The sequence below is a fragment of the Rhinichthys klamathensis genome, unplaced genomic scaffold (assembly GCF_029890125.1).
Source record: "Rhinichthys klamathensis goyatoka isolate OS25496 unplaced genomic scaffold, OSU_Roscu_1.1 h1tg000716l_1, whole genome shotgun sequence".
NCBI lineage: Eukaryota > Metazoa > Chordata > Actinopteri > Cypriniformes > Leuciscidae > Rhinichthys > Rhinichthys klamathensis.
This window is the reverse complement of record NW_026607131.1, coordinates 167,973-191,526: the sequence shown is the minus strand read 5'-3', so window position 1 is coordinate 191,526 and position 23,554 is coordinate 167,973. Positions and strand designations below refer to the sequence as shown.

General features: G+C 44.0%; 1 protein-coding gene across 1 annotated transcript in view; it reads right to left on the bottom strand.

Annotated features, from left to right (window-relative positions):
- The window catches only part of xdh (xanthine dehydrogenase), a 33,830-nt gene extending 10,276 nt beyond the window's left edge, over positions 1-23,554 (bottom strand). Inside the window, exons 1-16 of the mRNA XM_056242236.1 lie at positions 23,395-23,554; positions 23,207-23,264; positions 12,605-12,701; positions 11,573-11,681; positions 11,261-11,387; positions 11,097-11,158; positions 10,270-10,347; positions 9,797-9,892; positions 9,556-9,697; positions 8,952-9,044; positions 8,582-8,733; positions 7,672-7,765; positions 7,087-7,196; positions 6,465-6,649; positions 6,177-6,351; positions 5-94 (exon numbers count right to left, since the gene is read on the bottom strand). Coding sequence (XP_056098211.1) covers positions 5-94; positions 6,177-6,351; positions 6,465-6,649; positions 7,087-7,196; positions 7,672-7,765; positions 8,582-8,733; positions 8,952-9,044; positions 9,556-9,697; positions 9,797-9,892; positions 10,270-10,347; positions 11,097-11,158; positions 11,261-11,387; positions 11,573-11,681; positions 12,605-12,701; positions 23,207-23,264; positions 23,395-23,475 — 1,749 coding nt within the window. The 5' untranslated portion in view covers positions 23,476-23,554. The remainder of the gene's footprint in view (positions 1-4; positions 95-6,176; positions 6,352-6,464; positions 6,650-7,086; positions 7,197-7,671; positions 7,766-8,581; positions 8,734-8,951; positions 9,045-9,555; positions 9,698-9,796; positions 9,893-10,269; positions 10,348-11,096; positions 11,159-11,260; positions 11,388-11,572; positions 11,682-12,604; positions 12,702-23,206; positions 23,265-23,394) is intronic.

The following is a 23,554-nucleotide window of genomic DNA, read 5'->3' as shown; positions in this document are numbered from 1 at the left end:
GTACCTGGTAGAGTTGTACACTGGATGGTGAGTCCAACTGGAAGAGCTCAGTAGCAGTAGCATACTCAGGCCTGATGTCTTCCACAGTCACACCCTGTAGAGACACAGATTTCAATTAAAGTCACCATGAAATCAAAATGGACAATTCTTGGTTTGTATGGAATATTACAGAATTTATTATAAATGATTTATCCGTGCACATCATTATTATTATTTTTAATTCATGTGCCCTCCTAATCTTTAATCAAAATAACTTCCCCTCCCTCTTGCAGCTTCTTAAATGACCGAAAATAGTTGTGAGAACATTAGATGCGTGTCAGATCCGGGTCATTTGCGTCAGGTCTTAAACTGACGGCAGACTAATATTCCTGCTGCTGTCTGTCATTAATGTTAATCAAACAACAAAAGACAAAAATAAAATAACTCACAGCTCTTGACTGATTCACTTTTGTAGCTTTAATAAGGATTAATATATATATATATACACATACATATAATATATACTGTATATATATATATATATATATATAGGCACAGCAGGTAAAAAACAGATTTAATTAAAAGTTGTTATATATTTTAAAGCATATTAAACGTTAAAATGAAGGCTCTCACTCATACTGTAATGTTGAATGGCTATTACTCATTTTGTCTACAGAAATTGAGAAAAATCCATTTCATCAGTAGCTGTATTGGTATCTGTGATACTGTCCTTCATTCATATTCAGTAAAGAGATGCCATTAAGTAAACATTTAAAATATACCATCTTTATGTTGTTTCTACATTTCAATATGAAATTATACAAAACATATAATTATAATTAACATTTGAATGTTAGGTGCGATTAATCACGATTAATTACAGAAAACTTAGAGATTAATTCGTTGTTGTTGGTTTTTTTGTCGATTGACAGCACTAATTTGTATTTAAATTATTGATTTATCTAGTTATTTATTAAAAATTACGTCTGAGCCAATAGCCTTGTGGGCAGCGCTCCAACTTACTGTATAGTACTGTACGAACTGAGTTTGTTTCCGGGCTTGGGGTCCTTTGCCAATCATATTCCCCTCTCTCCACCCTTTGCTTTCCTGTCTGATCTATACACTGTCCTATCCAATAAACGTCACGGAATGGTCAGAACCGAGTCGAGGATACAAGAGCAGGATGAGATGATGTTTATTAAATAATACAAAATAAAACAAGCTATAAACAAAACAACCCTGAGGTGGAAAACAAGAGAGGTTTCAGGCAAAAACAGGTAACACAAGGAAACAGGAAACATTGACAACGAACCAGCACAGGACAGCAAACACAGGGAGACTAAATAGGGGAACAAACAAAGGAGGGTAACGAGAAATACAGGTGGGACAAATTAACCAATAATCAGATAACAAGATGGGAGGGGAGCCAAAACAGAACCAAAATGAGAGTCAATAAAGTCCAAAGCATTGACCAGGGAGGGTTGAGCCAGGGAGCATCAGGTTTGCCAGGATTCCTGGCTGAGGACCAGGATGGTGCAGGCTTAACAGGCCTCCCGGGCGGATCCAGTGTCCAGGGTGGAACAGGCTTGGCAGGCATCCAGGGCAGAGCATGAGTCCAGGGCGGAGCAGGACGTGTAGACGACCAGGGTGGATCAGGCTGTGCAGGTGACCAAGGTGGAGCAGGGAGTTCAGATGGCCAGAGTGGATCCGGCTGTGCAGACCCTTCGGGTGTCCACGGTGGAGACGACCATTCAGGTGGCCACGGTGGAGACCACCCTTTTGACGGCCATGATGGATGGACAGACTCCGGCTCAGGGACAGACTCCGGCTCAGGGACAAGCGGACCTGGGACCCCCGAAGTCCGATCCTTCTGGACCCCCGGACTTCTGGGCTTAGGACCACCGATGTCGAGTCCTCCTGGACCACTGGGCTTGGGACCCCTGAAGTTGGATCCCCTTGGACCACCAGGCTTGAGACCACCGAAGTTGGGTCCTCCTGGACAACCGGATCTGAGATCACCGACGTCGAGTCCTCCTAGACCACCGGACTTGGGATCCTCGACATCGAGTCCTCCCGGACCACCGGACTTAAGAACCCCGACGTCGTCTGGTCCTTCCGGACCCTCCGGTTACGGACCATCGAAGTCGTAGGATCGCCGTCATTAAATGGCTCCGGTACCTGGCTGAAGAGAGTTTGGACTGTGGACTGATGTTGGTGTCCACGACGACCATGTCCCCTTCTATGGCCTCCACGAGTCCCCGAGAATCTGGCCAAGCGGGATCCCTCAAAGGATTGCGGGTGAGCCGGAGTCTTAGAGGAGCTGCCAGTCGCAGTCCTGGGCTTACCTCCTCCCACCTGACCGCTGGCTCCCATGGTCTCCTCAGTCCTACTAGCGCACATAGCGAAGTAGTCAAATAAGGAAATAGCAGATCCCTTCTCTCCCGCAGGAAAAATCTCATTCCGCTGTATCCACATTATTGGTTCGTTCTGTCACGGAATGGTCAGAACTGAGTCAAGGATACAAGAGCAGGATGAGATGATGTTAATTAAATAATACAAAATAAAACAAGCTATAAACAAAACAACCCTGAGGGGGAAACCAAGAGAGATTTCAGGCAAAAACAGGTAACACAAGGAAACATTGACAACGAACCAGCACAGGACAGCAAACACAGGGAGACTAAATAGGGGAACTAACAAAGGAGGCTAACGAGAAAGACAGGTGGGAAGAATTAACCAATAATCAGATAACAAGATGGGAGGGTTCTAGACAATAGACAGGAGAGCACATGGCACAAAGGAAACACATGACAAGCCATGTGCTCACAATAAACAGAACTAGAACACAAGCACATGACAAACCCGGAATGTCAAAGCTCTGTCACCCACTATGATTTCCATTACACGAGAGTAGATGTTAAAACTTCATGCTGATTTGTACTCGGCTTTCGCCAAGATAAGCACAAACTAAGACGTAGCTTTACAGTAACCTATGCTTCTCCATCCATTTACGCTTCTTTCCATATGGTGATGTGAATCTCCTTCTGTCCGGCGTTAACGGCTGCAGTGTACTTGGCGCGTCAGCACACACAACGGCTGCAACTACAGTGTGGTCTCCCCAGTGGACCAGCACGACAACCGTCTGGATTGAGCCGAGTAGGGGACATCTCTAGGGTCTTCAAGTGGGCACCTTCCGTCCTCAGTGTTTCGTCGACTGGCCCACGACACCTCAAGAGGGCTCAACAGTGACTCTGGCGTCCCAGAGTCACCCCCCTCCGTCCCCCACTCAACTCAGCTTACTGACCTTTACATCCCTCCTGCTGCTGAGGTTGCTCCTTCCTCGTAGTTCACATGTGACCTAACCACAATCTCACAATCTCTCCGCAACCCAACCATACGCGCCAACCCGTTTGACTAAGGTTGTCGAGCCCCACTGTCTTCGTTAAAGTAGGTTCAGTGGCAACGGTTCCGTATGGCATACTACCTACCGCAAAACACAATATCTGCCCAAACATCAACCCTCATTCACGCAATATACACAGGAACGTAATAACTGTAATTACTATGCAAACTATACAAATAAACCAACAGACTCTTCAAGAATTCTAGGAAACCGTAGCATGGCAGCCTGTACACAGCCAGCCAGAATATTTCCGTCTCAACCACAGCCAGTTGCTGCTCCTCTCTGCTGCTTCAGATAAGTTCTTTACTGTGCGACGCAACTCTTGGCCACTGAATCTGACGTCTCTGAGGAACCGGGTTGTAGAGTGTGCCACAAATCCTCGACAACCCACTTCCACTGGATAAACCTGGACTCTCCATCCTCGCTGTTCTGCTTCAGTGGCCAGATGAGCATACCGCAGTTTTTTTCCTCTCATATGCCTCATCTACAGCATCCTCCTATGGCACTGTTAACTCTATCAGTTGAACAATGCGTGCTGATCCAGACCACAAAACAATATCAGGTCGGAGGTTAGTGGTGGCAATCTCAGGTGGAAAAATAAGCCATTGATCAAGATCAGCCAGCATTTTCAAGTCCCTAGCAGCTTCCAGTTGTCCTGGGCGAGAATTGGTTTTAACACCTTTTCTTGGTGGTTGCTCGCCTGGGCGGAGGAATATTGTCTTCTGTGTGTAATGTTTTGCTAGAACAGGTGGCAACTTGTTGGTCATGTTACACTTGCCTTCCAATGCTAAAGCCAAACATTGCAGTACTTGGTCATTGCGCCAAGTAAACCGACCCTGGCTAAGAGCCACCTTACATCCTTAATGTGGCAGGTGATGAACACAAAGGACACGAGGGATCCTCTCCTACCCAGAGGTTTAGGTTCTGTGGTGATAAGAGAACATCATATGTTGACCTGATAAGGAAACTGATCCTACTTTTTCCATTGACCAAAGGTCTTGCCAGCCCATCTTGCGTTGTGACACACTCTCCCATCTCATCCACTCTCCCTGCTTGGCCTGGGAAATGGCCTTTATACACCTCATCCTCTCTTCCTGCTTTCGCACCTCGTTGACTACCAGCTTCCTCCTTTGAGCTGGGCTTGCCTTGTTCCATTTAGGAGGAGCTAAACTGAGCCCAAAACCCCCTCTTCCATGCTGTACCTGTCCCACGATATCACCAATTTGAAGGGCAGCCTTTGCCTCTACCACAGATTCTTTGCCGACCACTTTCTACCAGTTTTTAACACAGGTGCTGCCTCCCTTACACATTTGTCGTGTGACTCTACTAAGGTCATTTGGCAGCGTGGAACTCCCAACCATTTCCTGATGTATGAACTTATTAACGCTTCCAGCTTATCCACTGTTGTCAAAGAAACCTCGTACACTGTCAGTGGCCACAGCAACCTCGGCAGTAGTCCAAACTGAAAGCACCAGAGTTTTAGTTTGCCTGGTAGAGCACAGGGTGTTCAACCCTTCCACTGCTTGTCGTCTAACTTCTCCCACTGTGTCCTTTAGATCCCCATCGTACCATCTCCCAAGACTCTTCACTGGCTTCTCAGAAACTGTTGGTATTGCCTCACCATTAATGAAGAATGTTTTATCTACTACCTTTCCTTTAACTATCGAGATGCTCTTTGATTTAGAGGGCTTAAATTGCATTCGTGCCCATTCAATATTATCGGTTAACTTACCCAATAACCGATTAGTGCAGGCTACTGTTGTAGTCATGGTTGTCATGTCATCCATGTATGCTCTGATTGGTGGTAGTCGCATCCCAGAAGCCAAGCGCTCTCCTCCTACTACCCATCTTGATGCCCTAATGATTACTTCCATTGCCATGGTAAAAGCCAGTGGAGAAATGGTGCATCCTTCCATTATTCCAACCTCTAAGCATTGCCATGTAGTGCTGAATTCTGGAGTTGAGAAACTAAATTGCAAATCTCCAAAATAGGCTTTCACTAAATTTGTTATTGACATTGGTACTCTGAAAAAAATCAAATCCTGCCCAAAGAAGCTCATGTGGCACTGAACCATATGGATTAGCCAAATCCAGGAATGTCACATGGAGCTCCTTCCTCTCCTTTTTAGCTGATTGAATTCGTTGCCAGATAACATTGATGTGTTCTAAGCATCCTGAGAACCCTGGAATGCCCGCTTTTTGAACTGAAGTGTCAATGAAGCCTTTCTTTAATAGGTAGGTGGACAATCTCTGACCAATAATACTGAAGAAAATCTTACCTTCAACGTTTAATAGTGAAATAGGACGAAACTGACTGATGCTTGTAGCATCTTTTTCTTTAGGTATAAAGACTCCACCTGCTCTGCGCCATGCTCTAGGTACAACCTGTTTTTCCCATGCCACTTTTATCAATTTCCACAGAATTCGTAGAACTCCTGAAGCACTCTTGTACACTCTGTATGGAACTCCATTAGGCCCTGGAGATGATGAAGCCCTTGCCTTTCTCACAGCCTGCTCTACCTCTTTCCACTTAGGTGCACAGACCTCCATTTAGTATTCTGGTGGATTGATAGGTGGGATGTCTGATGGAATTGACATAGGCTCATGCCTTTTTGCATCTGTATGCGTTTCCTCCAAATATCTCTCTAGCTTAAGATAAAACCAGACAGAAGTGACAGAACCCTGACAATAAAGGCATAAAAAGGCCCAAAATATAACTTTAAATTACTTCTGTTTCGGAATTTCTCAAACACTTGAATGTGTAAATGTGCAAAAAACAAACAAACAAAAAAACCTCCATCTGCAGGTTCAGAGCCAGTTTGTGCTGGACAGTGAGGAAGAACTTGTAGAAGAGGCTGATAGTCAGTGTGCGCCTATATGTCACCATCCCACCAGGAGCTGAGGGAGACAGACTCATCTCCTCAGCCAATGAGGTGCAGGCTTCCTCTAGAAGCTCCTCGTTCCATTGCCTGCAATTAAATAACAATTCTGTGAAACTGATGCAGTCATTCTGCTCATGATTCAGGAATGAGGCTGAATGTCAGAAAATAATTTAAAAAATTTGCCAGCCATCATCTTCTACCTGTTGAGCAACCTGTTGCATGTGGCCGTGGCAAGGACAGTCACAGGGGCCATTCCTCCATAGCTTATCCGGATACTCTCCACTATATTGGACTGGTCCTTGAAGAATGCATTCATCCCGCATGTGACAATGGAGATGTCATCCTCCTTGCGAGGGGACTGTTTGAAGGCTGAGAAGTACTGGCCCTAAAAATGAATTGAAAGAATGACTGATTCATCACACTGAGATACCAACATCAATATCAATATGTCTTTCCAAACCAGTATAACTTTCTCTTTTTTCAGCTGAACACAAAGGGAGAAGAGTTAAAGAAAATACAAGAATTATGGAAAGATTCTAAACGTAAATGGGTTTCCTCACACAAAGCCCTGGTATGACTTCAGAAGACTTCCAATATAGCGAACAAGTCATATGGACCAATTTTGGAGCTCGACAGTCCAGATTCACCACACCATTCATTTTCATTATATGTAAAAGAGTAGCCATGATTCTTCAAAATCTCTTTTGTATTCCACAGAGGATAGAACATCACATGGGTTTGGAACAACATTAGGGTGAGTAATAGATGACAAAATTATCGTACTTTCAATTAAAACATTTATTTTGAAAAGAATCTGCAGACCTGTTTTGTGTATGGAATCTCAATGGACAACAGAATCTCCTCTGGCTTCAAAACGGTCTTCCTATAACCAGGAAAGAACTTGTCATCCATTTCAAGAACACGTTTCTCCCCTTAAAACATCAGAAAAAGATTTTTATAGAATTTTTGAAACAGATTAAAAGTAAAAATGTATTTTTGCTATCATAAAATCTGTAGAACAAAGAACATGGAGACTATGTCAAGAAAACATACAAGGTTAACACCCTATACAGTACATGTTACTCATAAACTAGACTGTACTGTGAAAGTCCTATTTAGCTTCCAGTATCCTTAACCCCTACCCTATGTACCACAATCATTCAATAAGCTGCCAAACACTGGGATACTGTACATTTTTTGACAGTATCTCTAATTCCCTATAGAATTACTATTGACTGCTACAGTAATTACCACCATAACATTCAGACTCCAGCCAGAATGCATGTAAAATGAGTGGAATAGCATATTTACATAGACTGGCTCTGAATGTTTTCTCTGTTCTCTGTGTTCTGTATCAGATCATGAACTTTTACAACCTTTGATCCTCGATCGGGGGGTGTACTGTACCTTTGGACATCACCGTGAGTTTGCAGCCAGCTGCCATAAACACAGGGTTAAGGTCTGAAATGGGACTCGCTGTCATAATATTGCCACCAACAGCCTGAAAGCATTAATATGATATTTAAGTAACTGAAATGAATCATTTCATTTCAAAAAGGTTGGATGATTAAAACATGATTCATCAACCATGTGACGTATACATTCATAATCATTTATGTTTTATTGTTCAAGTTAGGCATTTCATTAAGTTAAACAGTCATTAAGTAACTTACATAAAACACTTTGTCAACACTTTGTTTTGATGGTCCCCTTTAGACACTATCTTGACTATAAGTAACGGGTAACGCTTCCTTTTACAGTACATTACTTACGTGTACTTACAGTGTACTTACCTATAAATTACTGGCTAATATAAGGTAAGTACATGGGTTAGGGGTAGGTTTAGGGGTAGGTTCAGGGGTAGGTTTAGGGGTAGGTTCAGGGTTAGTACCTAGTTATAACTTATTACCAAGTAATTATAATTACTATAATAAGTACATAGTAAGTACATGGGTAACAGGACTGTAAAAGGAAGCGTTACCAAGTAACATTGCACCTACAGTACACGTCAACTTACTCTCATTAGAGTATTAGTAGAGTATCAGTACACTGTATGCTTAATTTCTGCACACTTTATTTTGATGGTTCCCGAACAGACATTCTACTGACTATAAGTAACTTTGCAAGTACATTTCACCTTATTCTACTAACCCTAACCCCACCCCTAACAGTCTACTAATAATCAAGTAATACTTTAATCAGTTATTTGACATGAAGGCGCAATGTTACTTACAGTCAACAGAATGTCTAAAGGAGACCATCAAAATAAAGTGTAACCAACGCTGTGTCACTTTTTGTTTTCAGGAACATGACTTACCGCAACATTTCGGATCTGCTGTCCTGCAAACCAGCGCAACTGCTCAAGAACAGCCTTAAAGATCTCCGTCTGTTGAGCGGGCAGCTTCTTCACCGCTGCATGCAACACATCCCCCAACACAGTCAACGTCACTGATGCGCCAACCTGGATGCCTGTGAACCACATGCTTGTTACAGCCGCGATTAACCGTCAACTATCAATTAACCTAAGCAGTGAAATGCCACTAAAAAAAGACTAGATTGAAGACAGATGAATGCACATACAGTTCTGACTCTATAATGTCTTAATGTATTGTATTGACAAATAATATTTGCTTCAAATTATCGAACAACATACATTGACAGCATCCCATTAGGTATATGACTCTTACCATCCTGAGTGTGTTGGATGATGTTCAGTTCTGGGATGTAAGCTGGTGCCAGAATCACAGGGTAAAGAAGGTTTTTGAACTTCATCTCAATGCCTAGAACAGAGACTCAAAACAATTAAAAACTTGATCCCATAATGTTTTGCATTGAGTTCTTTGATTACTGCACAAAGAAAAAATGTGTGTATTTTTGCCTTGCATTGCGGTTGAGTAAATAATGAAGTCACTTGTTTTATTCCTGAATGAATCAACATTTTGAACAAAACAGTTGAGTGAATTATTAAATGACTCCTTGTTAAATACAGTCACTTGTCGCCACCTACTGGCATAACAATGTAACATGCAGAAAGAATGGTTCCTGGACATATTTCTGGCGAGATTTTGAAGCGCGCATCTGATGGACACTTGAGGCTACGGAAGAGGAGTTGTGAATGGCAGTGAAGCGACGGAACTGACACTGTAGGTCACATGTCAATGATAACATGACGAATATAGTACATCCAGATTACATTCATACTGTTAGAAAATCCAATTCAAGGACCGGAACTAACTGTATAATTTATACTATTTTCATGTTATTGATATTCTTAATGTATGTGGGCCTCACCAACTTCTGTGTTCCCAACCACTAGTTTAGCGTTTGGATAGGTCGCCTTCAGCTCCAGGAGTTCCTTGAGGGAGCTGGGTTGAATCCAAGACACTCTTTCCCCTATAAACCTCAGCTCTCTTTGGGGCTGTTTACTCAGACTCTGTAGAGCACAAATATAACTTAAACTGTTGATGCGTCCATTTAATGCAGTAATCAGCCATTTTACTATGATGGTCAATCAAACTTATTTTATACACACCATGAGCTCAGGCGGGAAAATTATCTCTTGTGTCGGGTCCAGTGGCATAAACTCTGATTGGTCATACAATTTCTGAGCTGAAAGTGTTGAATTGTCCTAAAATTAGAGAAAGAAATGTAAAAAATATTTGTAAAAGTACAAACGGGCAACTGGCACCATGAGTTATATATATACCTTGCAGATGAAAAGTCCTTAGATAACATTTAGCACTGATAGGCAGTACTGTGATTGTGAAACAGTGATATTGAAGTGCCTGTTTGTTTCACGGTTGTAGATTTGACCTCACATGCTTATGAGTGTCAGTTCAAACATGTGACTGGTTTCCTATGAGAATGCAATGGCTGCCATGTCATTGATTTCATATCCAACTACAGTATGCTAAAGGTTTATCATAAATGGAAAGACTTAAGGACAAAAACGTGCTTGTGCTCAGAGAAAATAGAGCATAGTGTCTGGATGTCTGTTCCACTCACATTGACATGCTCTTGTGTGTTTCCATTAGTCATACAGCAGCCATTCGTTTGTCCTTTCCCACCACAACATCCCCCATCCTGAAATTAGAAGAGGCAGATATTAAACAAAAGATATTGTCTATGCTAATTCTGTTTATTTTACAGCAATATTCCTTATATCAGCTCAGACTACCTGGAAATATTAATCTTGTACTTGTAATAAGCCAAGATGACTTGTTGTAATAAGCCAAGATGATGAAGTTGTTCCAAACCTGTACAAGTTTCTTTCATCTGTTGAACACAAAAGAAGATATTTTGAAGAATGTTGGTAACCAGACAGTTTCTGGCCCCCACTGACTTCCATAGTAGGAAAGAAATCCTATGGAAGTCAATGGCTACCGTCAACTGTTTGGTTACCAACATTCTTCAAAATATCTTCTTTTGTGTTCAACAGAAGAAAGAAACTCATACAAGTTTGGAACAACTTGAGGGTGAGTAAATGATGACAGAATGTTCATTTTTGGGTGAACTATCCCTTTAAGCAGTTTTTAGCTGCACTTTGGGGCAAATTATCATTTGGATATACGTCGTAATAGATAGTTCTTACACTGTAAATTAAAAGTACAATCAACATGGATGTTTAAGTCATATCAACTTAAATGACATTAAACTGACTTAACAAAAATTAGTTGAATCTTGTACAACTTATAAAAAAAATGTTTTGATGAGTTTAAGCAATGTAAAAACATACGTCGTCATAACTTATTGATCATAACTTATTGATTTTTTTGTGTACACCCATAAACTCCCACTTACTCTCACAAACTATTATAAATATATAATTTTACCTTTGTGAATGTCCTGTAGCCTTCCAGAATAGGTCTGTACCCAGTACAGCGACATAAATTGCCTGTGTGCAACCAATTTTAAAAACAAAAAGATTTATTTGAAAAATATATTACCTTAAGGGATAAAAGTTAACAAAATGAAGAAGTTATGACTATTAATATACCTTGAAAGGCCTCCTGAATGTCATGCATGGTGGGTTGAGGGTTGTTTCTTAAAAGAGCGTACATAGACATCACAATTCCTGGCGTGCAGAACCCACACTGTGACCCATGAGTCTTTGCAATTCGCTCCTGGATGAAAATTAGAATATTATTGTTGTCAGAGATACTACACCACAAACGAGCAGAAAAGCAATATATCAAGTGATAATAAAGATAATGTTGTAATGAATGGAGGAAGGAAAAGTAGTTATAATGTTATGTAATCTGACATCATTCTCTCATTATTATCTGAGAAAATAAGATAAAATTGAGACCTGTACAGGATGGAGTTTGCTTGCCACACTGCCGATGCCCTCCACGGTTGTTATTGCACAGTGATGCAAAGAGCAGAGAGGAGCCAAACAGGCATTAACCGCATAGTGACTTAAAGAGTGTCATTAAGGACTTAACTCTGGCATAAGTTTCAAGATCCTTTAACAATTATATTTAAATTGTTAACAGCTATCTCATCATGAATCTGTTACAGACTTTAAGGACATCAATGCACTTTATTGCAAAATGGGAATTGTGATAGATTTTTTAACTACCGGTAATCATAATTCTAACATCTAAACTTACTTCTCTTTTAGGCCTAACATTCTAAACACTTGAACAAAATGTTCTCTGAAAAATGTTGCTGTCGATGGAAAATTTGGAGATGCTGACGAGACAATTTCAAAAATATACTGTTTAGACTAGTCTCATGACATATTGAGTAATCAACTGAACTTCTAAGTTTGTTCCTACCTAGTAACAGAAGGGTTTGCATATGAAGAACCAATCAAATTGTAGGGAAATTATGTAATGTATCATGTCATTTTTGACATGCTCCTATTCAATAAAAACTGTTGTATTCTTTTTGCTGGTGGGATTCTCTCTGATATTTGTCTGAGATCCTCCAGCCGTGATTAAAGCATATTCGAAGGCATTGTCTGGAGTCTGTCTACTTAATGCTGTGCAGCAAGTTAGTTAGTGGAACAAGTCATTTAGCGAAACACAAGTAGAGATCTTACTTCTATTCCCAAGTGATGCGGTGGAACCCTAGAGACCTTATTCCCAAGTGATAGTGTTCGAACGGAACGAGACGTCGTTCGATTCTTTGTGAGACTCTTAGGCGGGGTTAGATTGCGGTCAGGTAACTATAATTCTTAGGCATTTTATGCGGTCAGAATAGCTACACTTAGGCGTCAACCTGAAGGTGAACTCAACTGAGTATAATATTTTCAGGTGTCGTGTCAGGGACACTCAGTTCAACCTAAGTCAGGTGTGTAGGGGAAAAATCTACCACAGAGTACATAAAAAGATACATAATCCGGTTCTGATGTGGATGATATTTGGACACCATTACAGTGCAGGCTCCACAACCTCCTTCAGCACATCCCAGTTTGGTTCCTGTCAGACCCACTGCAAGCATTAACACTAAGGAAAACAGTCACACTGAAAAAACAACAGTCTAGGCCTAAATGAGTAGGCTAATACAAAATTACTACAATGTACAACATGTTGGTAATGTACAATTTCAAGGTCAATAAGATGGCAGTCCAAAATGACATGTTTGATCAATAAATGTCACTTGTATCAGTAGTGGTGCAATGTAAATGATTGATGAAGTTAACAAAAATTAAACAATGATTATTGCTGAAAAAGAAATTATGCTAAAATGATGTTACAGATTATTTCTACACTGTAAGAACTTATGATCCATAAGTTGTGACATTTGTTTTTACATTGCTTTAACTAATCAAAATAAGTTAAGTAATTTTCAACTTTTTTTGTTATACAAGATTCAACACATTTTTTTAAAAGTCAGTTAAATACAATTTAAGTTGAAATCACTTAAACATTCAAGTTGCTTGTACTAAAGCAACTTTTTTTCTTCTTTTTTTCTACAGGTATGGGATTAATATCCTGCCATGATTCAAAACTGAAAATAAAGTTCTGAAAGGTTGAAACTAAGTGTTCGAAAACTCAAAATCTTACAAAAAAAAGTTTTGCAAGATCGAAAAATAAGATTTGCAAGCTTGCAAAATGTAAAAAAATTAAAAATATCTCTGCAAACATTATGTTGTTTTTGAGATTTCCTTCTTCAGAACTGCAACATTTTTTTTACGATGTTGCGCAAACAATTTTTCAGAGTTTCACATTTGTCAGTGTTCTCCCACTGTATTAGTTTGTTTTCCAGGTTTGAAACCTTGTAAATGGTGATCTGAAAACTGGTGTGCGAATGTGTGAAAAAAAGTTTTGAAACTCTGAAAACAGACTTTTGCAGGCTTGCAAAGGGGTAAAAAAAATTAAATCTCTGCAAACATAATTTTGTTTTTGAGTTTTCCTTCTTCAGAAGTGCAACACTCTTTTTTACGGTGTTGTGCAATCATTTTTTCAGAGTTTCGAATTTGTCACTGTTCTCCCAGTGTATAGTTTGTTCTCTTACGAGAGGTTCTCTCGTATTGCGTAAGCTAGCTTACGCTGCGGGAAAGATTCATCTTTGCTGAGATATTGAAGCCAAAAAATTATTTCATAATTTTGTATCCATACACAACGCAGTTCCTCTGCGGCAGACCTAGAGCGGGCTAGCTAGCAGCTCATTGGTTCGCTCAGAGAGAACTGCTTAAGCCTATGGGAGAGCGGGGCTGAACCCGCTTCCAATGAGAGGCGCCCGCGCGCTCATTGCGTCATGACCCGCCAGAATGGGCGTGGCCATGGTGTATATAAGGCGCTCTCCCAGGCTTATATGTTGATTCATTTCATCTTCAGCAAGCTGCACGCTTCTGCTGTTCCTGAGAAAAGCCATCGCCGTCGAAGAAGGCATCCTCTAGCGAGCTCAAGGACCCTGAAGAAGCCGGCCGTCTTCGCCACCTTCAGCCGCCCAGCAAGCTAGGCCATCCGACGATTGTATCCTTTCTCTATTTCTAAAAGAGCCGAGCGTCTTTTTAAAGATGTCTCGTTTTTCCTGCGGCTCTTGCCGCGCTCGTCTCGAGGACGGAGACCGCCATGTCATCTGCGCTCTCTGCTTGGGACTCGAGCATGCAGAACTCGCCCTCGCTGATGGAGGATGCGACCTCTGTGAAAGCCTGCCGTTATCGTCCCTGCGGGCACGACTTCTGGCAGTGAAAACCGCTCCCGCGCCGCCTATTCTCTCGCCGCGTAAAAAGAAACGCCGCTCTCAAAGGCCGCCGGAGCCCCCAGCGGAAACATGCGGGCCGCCGCCGCCGCCTCCCGCTTCCCGCTCTCCCTCCCCGCCCCTGCCGGACATTCAGTTGCCGCCGAGTGGCCGCTCTGTTGTTTCCGATGACGCCGCGGAGGAGAAGGACTCCTGTTCACTGCTCGCTTCTGACAGTGAAGACTGGTCATCTCTCGGATCCGCGAGAGAGTCGACGGGGACCCGCGCCGGGATAGAAGAGGAGCTGATGCGCCTCCTCTCACAGGCCGTCGAACGCCTCGGTCTCGAGTGGTCTCCTCCACCCGAGCAGGCCCCGAACCGAATGGACGGTAGCTTTTTTCATCGGCGCTCGACCCCCGCGTGCACCCGGGCCGCTCCATTCCTGCCTGAACTTCACGCAGAGCTGACAAAATCCTGGAATGCACCGCTCTCGGCTAGAAATCGCTCCGATGTATCCGCCTCGCTGCGCTCGGTGGACGGAGCCGCCGAGAAAGGCTATGCAGCCATGCCGCCCGTCGAGGACTTGGTCGCCACACACCTCTGCCCGCCCTCCGCTAGATGGCGTTCTTCACCCACGCTTCCTTCGAAGGCTTGCAGAGCGACCTCGAGCTTTCATGCTCGCGCTTACGCCGCCGCCGGTCAGGCCGCCGCTGCGCTTCACTCTATGTCTGTCCTCCAAGTGTTACAGAGCGATATTCTCCGTGAATGGGCCGAAGGCGGTAGAAAACCCCCCCCCCGCCGTCACGGATTTGAGAAGTGCTACGGATCTCGCCCTTCGCGCCACTAAAGCCGCCGCACAAGCTCTGGGAAAATGCATGGCCAGCCTTTGTGTTGCTGAGAGACACTTATGGCTCACGCTCGCCGACATGGGAGATTCTGAGCGCGCCGCGTTTCTCAACGCGCCCCTCTCCCCGACGGGCCTGTTTGGATCTGCCGTCACAGGAATTGTCGATCGCTTTTCTGAAGTACAGAAAGCTTCTCAGGCGATGAACTTGTTTCTACCCCGCCGCGCTAGCTCTTCAGCGGGCCGCTCTCACGAGCCCTCCGCCAGAGCCCCATCACAGCGCCCCCCTCCGCAGACTCAAACAACTCAGCGCAGTCAGAGCGGCCGCCCTCGCCCTCGCTCTCGCTCTGACAGCCGCCGCAGACCGCCGCCCCCCCGTGGCCCGCGACCCAAGATCACGCTGAAGCCTGATCATCAGAAGTCTGCCTAACAATGTCAAGAAAACGACGGTGCTCTCCCGCCGTGGCCGGACCGCCGTCAAAGCTTCGCCCTCTGCCAGTCCCCGTTATTTCGCCGACTGCTGTAGTGTTGACCGCCACAAACAAGCCGGTGTCCCAGCCCGCTTGCGAGCGACAAAAAGCCGTTTTTACGGCTACCCAGAGAAATCTCAAAAAGAGAAATTTTGCCAGTTGTGTAGAAAATGTGCCCACAATCATGTGTTCACCCATACACACAAGCATAACATATCCCGTGTCTCTATCAGAGCCCCATCACATGAAACGGGCACAGCCCGCTCTAATATCAGAGAACATAAACACGCCCACGAGCTCGTGCACGTGTCCCCTCTCTGCTCGCTCTGTGTCACGGCCCATAGACTCCTCTCTGAGTGCAAATCCCGTTGCCACACACATTCAAAGCGCGCCCACACACTGTGTCCAGCCCGCTATGTGCAGCAATCAGGGCAATACAGCCATTCGGCCACTAGCCGCATGCTCCAAAGCGTGGGAAGCCATTCCAGGCATTTCCCCGTGGGTGTTAAGCATTATAAAGAACGGCTACCTGCTACAGTTTCGCCGCCGCCCGCCTCGTGCGCGCGCGCAGCTCGAATCTTCTGTCAGCCCGCTGGCCGCCGGCACGCTCCGCTCAGAAATTGCGACGCTGTTGCAAAAGGGCGCGATAGAGAGAGTCCCGCCATCTATGACCGAGTCGGGGTTTTACGGCCGTTATTTTCTGGTTCCCAAGAAAGACGGCGGCCTCAGACCGATCTTAGATCTCAGGTCTTTGAACAAAGCGCTCATGAAGAGACCGTTCAAGATGCTCACTACCAGGAAACTCCTCGCGCAGGTGCGCCAAGGGGACTGGTTCATATCTCTAGACCTGAAAGACGCCTATTTTCAGATCCAGATAAATCCCCGTCACAGGCCATTCTTACGTTTCGCCTTCGAGGGTCTTGTTTATCAATACGCCGTTCTCCCGTTCGGCTTATCTCTGGCGCCCCGTACATTCACGAAGTGCATGGATACGGCGCTCGCCCCCCTGCGAAGCCAGGGGCTGCGCATTCTGAATTATCTGGACGACTGGCTGATTTTGGCCCAATCACAGACGGAGCTTCTGTCGCACCGCGCAGTTCTCCTCGACCATTTGGAAACGCTGGGCCTCTCTGTCAACTGGACAAAGAGCTCCCTTCATCCCAGTCAATCGATTTCCTTCCTAGGAATAGATTTGGACTCGGTCACGATGACGGCTCGCCTGTCTACACAGCGCGCGCGCAGTGTTCAGCGTCTAGCCGCCTCGTTCCAGATGGGCACCCGCAGGCCTCTGAAAACTTTTCAGAGGATGCTGGGTTACATGGCCTCAGCCTCCGCTGTACTTCAGCTGGGCCTTCTGCACATGCGCCCGCTTCAGTTCTGGTTGAACAGCCGTGTACCCCACCGCGCGTGGAACACGGGTCGCCAGCTGATCAGGGTTACGCAAACGTGTCTCACGGCGCTGCAGCCATGGACAGTAGCAGAATGGTTTCGTCTAGGCGTCACGATGGGGACCTTTTCCTGCCGAAAAGTCATCTCGACAGATGCATCCAACACGGGTTGGGGTGCAGTCTGCGAGGGCTCACCGGCCTTCGGCCACTGGTCGATTCAGGAAAGCCCATTACATATAAACTGTCTGGAAATGCTGGCGGTCGAGAACGCGCTCTCGCACTTTCTCCCGCGCATCCAGGGACACCACGTCCTGATCCGTTCGGACAATATGGCCGTGGTCTCCTATCTCAACCGTCAGGGCGGTGTCAGATCCAGAAATCTCTGTCGACTGACGCACCGCATTCTAGTTTGGTCTCAGAGCCGCCTGCTCTCGCTCAGAGCGACGCACGTGCCGGGCCATCTGAACGACGGTCCAGACATACTGTCCAGGAACCTCATCTCCACAGGAGAATGGTCCCTGAACTCACAGACGGTCCAGTTACTGTGGCGACTATTCGGCAGAGCAGAAGTAGACCTCTTCGCGTCAGAAGAGAACGCTCACTGCCCAATATATTTCTCGAAGAGCGAGGACGCGCTAGCCCAGGAATGGCCTCGCCGCCCGCTCTATGCATTCCCTCCGATCGCTCTGTTACCACAGGTAATTCAGAGGATCAGGGACACACGCCACTCGGTGCTCCTCATAGCCCCGCGTTGGGAGAGTCAGAATTGGGTTCCGGAGCTCACGCAGCTGTCACAGACAGCCCCGTGGCCCATCCCAGTCAGAGCAGATCTCCTCTCTCAAGCTCGCGGCACGATCTGGCACCCCCATCCACAGCGCTGGGCGCTGCATGCATGGGTGATCAACGACTATTCGTTGATTTGCCAGAGGGAGTAAGAAACACTGTCATACAGGCTAGAGCACCTTCCACGAGAAGGCTCTATGCGTCTAAATGGTCTGTGTTCTCAAAATGGTGCACCGACAAACAGCTGGACCCACGGTCGTGCGAGGTGCCGTCTTTGCTTGTTTTCCTTCAAGAGATGCTGGACAAGGGCAGGTCCCCCTCCACTCTCAAGGTTTATGTGGCAGCCGTCGCGGCGTTCGCGGAACCCCGACGCGCTCAGTCATTGGGCAAAGACGAGTTAGTCATCCGCTTCCTCAGGGGAGCTAAGAGGATGAACCCTCCGCGGCCCCCGTCGGTTCCGGTTTGGGATCTTTCTATAGTCCTTGAAGCTATGAAAGCACCCCCGTTCGAACCGCTCGAGTCTGTGGATCTGAAATACCTCTCGCTCAAAACCGTTTTCCTGACGGCTCTGTCCTCAGTTAAACGCGTTGGGGATCTTCACGCGCTCTCATCCAGCGCCGCGTGTCTTGAGTTTGGACCGAATGATTCGATTGTCATTCTCAAACCTAGGCATGGCTATGTCCCGAAGGCGATTGGTACCCCGTTCAGGGCTCAGATTATCTCCCTATCGGCTCTGCCTTCATCCGATAGTGAGCGCGATGCCAATCTCCTTTGTCCGGTGCGGGCTCTGAGATTGTACACTACGCGCGCTGCCGCGTTCAGACGCGCTGAGCAGCTTTTCGTGTCGTTTGGGGGGCGCACCAAGGGTCTGGCCGCCTCAAAACAGACACTGTCTAGATGGATAGTGGACGCTATCGCCTCTGCTTACGCATCTAAATGCCTGCCCTGCCCTCTGGGCATCAGGGCGCACTCCACTAGAGGCATGGCCTCATCGTGGGCATGGTCCTGTGGAATTTCCATTCATGACATTTGTGTGGCCGCGGGATGGGCCTCCCCGTCCACTTTTGTCAGGTTTTATAACTTGGAAGTTCCCGCCTTGCAGGCAAAATTACTAGCTGTCTGACGAACAGCTCTCTAAGAAGCTGCATTTCTGGAGGTCCCTCACAACCGGTTCGCCCCTTGTGCTCTCCTGTAATGCTTATACACTTCATGTGCCCGCTCTGCTGGCCCCATACATGCTTATGTGTACACTTCATGAGCCCGCTCTGCGGCCTCTTTGTACATTCACTCCACGTTAAGAAATTCCCCCGGTATATCCCTGGGTTTTTCATGAGTGGATTCGTAGCGCGCACGGCGTTGGCCAGGTGTTCCCGCAGCGTAAGCTAGCTTACGCAATACGAGAGAACCTCTCGTAAGAGAACGAATCGGTTACCTAACGTAACCTCGGTTCTCTCTAGAAGAGGGAACGAGTATTGCGTTCCCGGCCGTGCTTGCGCTACTAGCGTTTCGCTTCACGCTGAAATAAATCAACATATAAGCCTGGGAGAGCGCCTTATATACACCATGGCCACGCCCATTCTGGCGGGTCATGACGCAATGAGCGCGCGGGCGCCTCTCATTGGAAGCGGGTTCAGCCCCGCTCTCCCATTGGCTTAAGCAGTTCTCTCTGAGCGAACCAATGAGCTGCTAGCTAGCCCGCTCTAGGTCTGCCGCAGAGGAACTGCGTTGTGTATGGATACAAAATTATGAAATAATTTTTTGGCTTCAATATCTCAGCAAAGATGAATCTTTCCCACAGCGTAAGCTAGCTTACGCAATACTCGTTCCCTCTTCTAGAGAGAACCGAGGTTACGTTAGGTAACCGATTCGTTTTCCAGATTTCAAACCTTGTAAATGGTGATCTGAAAACTGGTGTGCGAATAGGTGAAAAAAAGTTTTGAAACTCTGAAAACTGAGGTTCGAAAGGGCGAAACTTATTACATTACATTACATGTGCACTCCTATTGCAGACTATTTTTTCAGAGCTGAGTTTACAACACCCAGTTTGCGGAGATACGCCCACACAGTTGCGAGCTTGCGACTCACGTGATTTGTGGCAGCGTTGTCACGCAGTTCTGCTCTGAAACTCTGAAACTCAGACTGAGAGAAAATGAAGCTTCGCAACCTCGTAACTTAAAAAAAAGCCTGGAGGGAGGGCCTTCTGCTCTTGGCCAATGCTTTGCTGTCTGCTGACGTACAGTCCAATCACAAGTCGTATTTACTGGAAAGGTGGGATTGACCGACTGCTCCGCCAATGACGAAAGCGTATGGGATGAATATAATATATTCATGCATTCTAGAAACGGAGCAATGAATGCACGCGTTTCACCTGATCAAAAATTGCACATCTTGTTGCATGCACAAGTTCTGAGCTACATTAATACAAAATCGAGGTTTTGTATTAACAACTATATGGCTCTAGTTGTACAAAATGCTGCACATTCATGTGATTCTGGATTCTGCGCACACATTGAATTGTATTAGTTTAAATGTAGTGACGCACATTTATGAATTTGTCAAATAGATGTGTAGTTGTGCCCAAATCAATAATTAGCACCAGGCCTATTCATTTGTAGTTGTTTGTGTGTGGGTTGTGAAATGCTTAAAACCCGCGAAAAGAAAGTCTCAAAATCCAAATGAATCAAATGAGATCGACTCAGAAAAGACGTCAATGAATGCACGCGTGTCACCTGATCCACATATGCACGTCTTCTTTGTTGGATGCGCAAATTATGAAACACTAATACAAAAGAAAACATTTGTATTCACAAAAATGTCTCTATTTGTACACATTGCAAATCTTGTGTGATGTCCTACTCCTAAACTGCCGAGATAATCACACAAGCGTGCTAGACGTCCACTAATGACACGTCCGATACGCAAACGAATGACTCATTTTAACTCTTCACTTTAATGAATAGTTGAAACAACTGACCTGTCCAACACTGAACTCACGAGACCTCTGAATCGGTGTATAAAAAATCGGTAACACTTATAGATTAGTTAACATTTACTATCAACAAACTGCACTTCATTGTCAATATTAATGTAAATATTTAGAGAGTCTGTATAGGCCCACTATATGTGTTGTAGCCATTAAATAAGCGCATTTAGTTTCATTTTTGTTAAAATATTATAATGTTATTTTTTTCACATCTATGCTGATTATGAAAATTGAACAGCATGTGTAAGATGGATGCGCAATATATCGGAAGAAATGATGGGTCAGACATGATTTTGACCACTAAATTAAGTTTTGTTTTGTAGAAAGTCTTTCTTTAAAGTGAATTTCGTTTTGTATAAATTGTATCTTAATTTTAATCATTTTTTCATCAACCAATTGGATATATAATAAATAAGAAGCAAAAAGCTGACAATATGATCATGGAGGCACGGGCACGATTGCATTGCATATATGAGCTGGAGCATCTCATTATAAATTTTGCTCATTTAAATAATAGTGTGTGTGTGTGTGTGTGTGTGTGTATGTATATATATATATATATATATATATATATATATATATATATATATATATATATATATATATATATATATATATAATTGCGCAGCTCCCCCTGTCAATGATCTAGCACCCCCTCAGCACCTGCGTTAAAAATGATCTGGCGCCGCCCCTGAAAAGGCCTGTTGAAAGGCCTTTGGTTGTGGATAATAAAACATTTCTGCAACATTAATCAAGTTCATTGATAATTGTGCTTGCACGTGTTAATCATTTTGATACTATATTTTGATACAGCACTTTGGCCAACAGCTGTTTTTTTTAAATGTGCTCTATAAATAAATATGACTGACTATATTCATTCCATACGCTTTCGTCATTGGCGGAGCAGTCGGTCAATCCCACCTTTCCAGTAAATACGACTTGTGATTGGACTGTACGTCAGCAGACAGCAAAGCATTGGCCAAGAGCAGAAGGCCCTCCCTCCAGGCTTTTTTTTAAGTTACGAGGTTGCGAAGTCTGAGTTTCAGAGTTTCAGAGCAGAACTGCGTGACAACGCTGCCACAAATCACGTGAGTCGCAAGCTCGCAACTGTGTGGGCGTATCTCCGCAAACTGGGTGTTGTAAACTCAGCTCTGAAAAAATAGTCTGCAATAGGAGTGCACATGTAATGTAATGTAATAAGTTTCGCCCTTTCGAACCTCAGTTTTCAGAGTTTCAAAACTTTTTTTCACCTATTCGCACACCAGTTTTCAGATCACCATTTACAAGGTTTGAAATCTGGAAAACAAACTATACACTGGGAGAACAGTGACAAATTCGAAACTCTGAAAAAATGATTGCACAACACCGTAAAAAAGAGTGTTGCACTTCTGAAGAAGGAAAACTCAAAAACAAAATTATGTTTGCAGAGATTTAATTTTTTTTTACCCCTTTGCAAGCCTGCAAAAGTCTGTTTTCAGAGTTTCAAAACTTTTTTTCACACATTCGCACACCAGTTTTCAGATCACCATTTACAAGGTTTCAAACCTGGAAAACAAACTAATACAGTGGGAGAACACTGACAAATGTGAAACTCTGAAAAATTGTTTGCGCAACATCGTAAAAAAAATGTTGCAGTTCTGAAGAAGGAAATCTCAAAAACAACATAATGTTTGCAGAGATATTTTTAATTTTTTTTACATTTTGCAAGCTTGCAAATCTTATTTTTCGATCTTGCAAAACTTTTTTTTGTAAGATTTTGAGTTTTCGAACACTTAGTTTCAACCTTTCAGAACTTTATTTTCAGTTTTGAATCATGCTGATTTGACTCTTACTAAGTACTTTTGTTGGTGTAAAATCTAATTGATTCATATTCTGTAATATTAATCAAATGGAGGAGTTTTTACCAAAATGCAGGGGGAATAAAATCAACAAAATTCTCCACAACTGTTCATTTATTATATTTATCTCAAAGTTATATCATTGAAGTATTTTATACAATCATACTACTGTATAGAAATAAGAATAAGGGACAGGCTTGATCACATATTGAAACAAATCAGCACTTTTCATGAGCAAAGACAACAAAATGAAAGTGATGCAATTAAATAAACTGACTGACTGTGATGTGAGCAAACCTCAAAGAATAGTCAAAGGAACGCAATCCCATGCAGGTAGCGAACAATTCAATTTAACCAAAAACATAACTCCAGAAGACAGAAATATCAGTGTCTCGTAAATGCTGGGGTTATGGTCTAATAATGTAACTTTTTTTTAGAGGACAAAAAGCTTTCAGTTTCAACACACAGAGACTGTTCAGCAGAGCAACGGATCAAAAGGATACAGCTTCTCCTCAAATATGTCAAGAGGGTTATCTCAGGCTCTGCATTCTTCTCCGTAATCTGCACAGAATTAATTATGGAAAACACGTTTGGCCGTATTGGCTAACAACTTTAACCCAGGGGAAAAATCAGAAGCAAAATGTTTGAAACACGTAGTTAAACACATGTAATTATTAACTTCTCCAATTACCTTTTTTCCATTAACGAAGAAAACGAGGTCATCTCCTGAAGAGTGTAATTTATCCTTAATCTCGTCCGCTGTGATCGACATTTTAATTACCAGTGTTCCCCCAGAATCCTGAGATCAAATCAGTGAGATGAGCGCTGCTGTCACTGTAAGTGAGCTGACG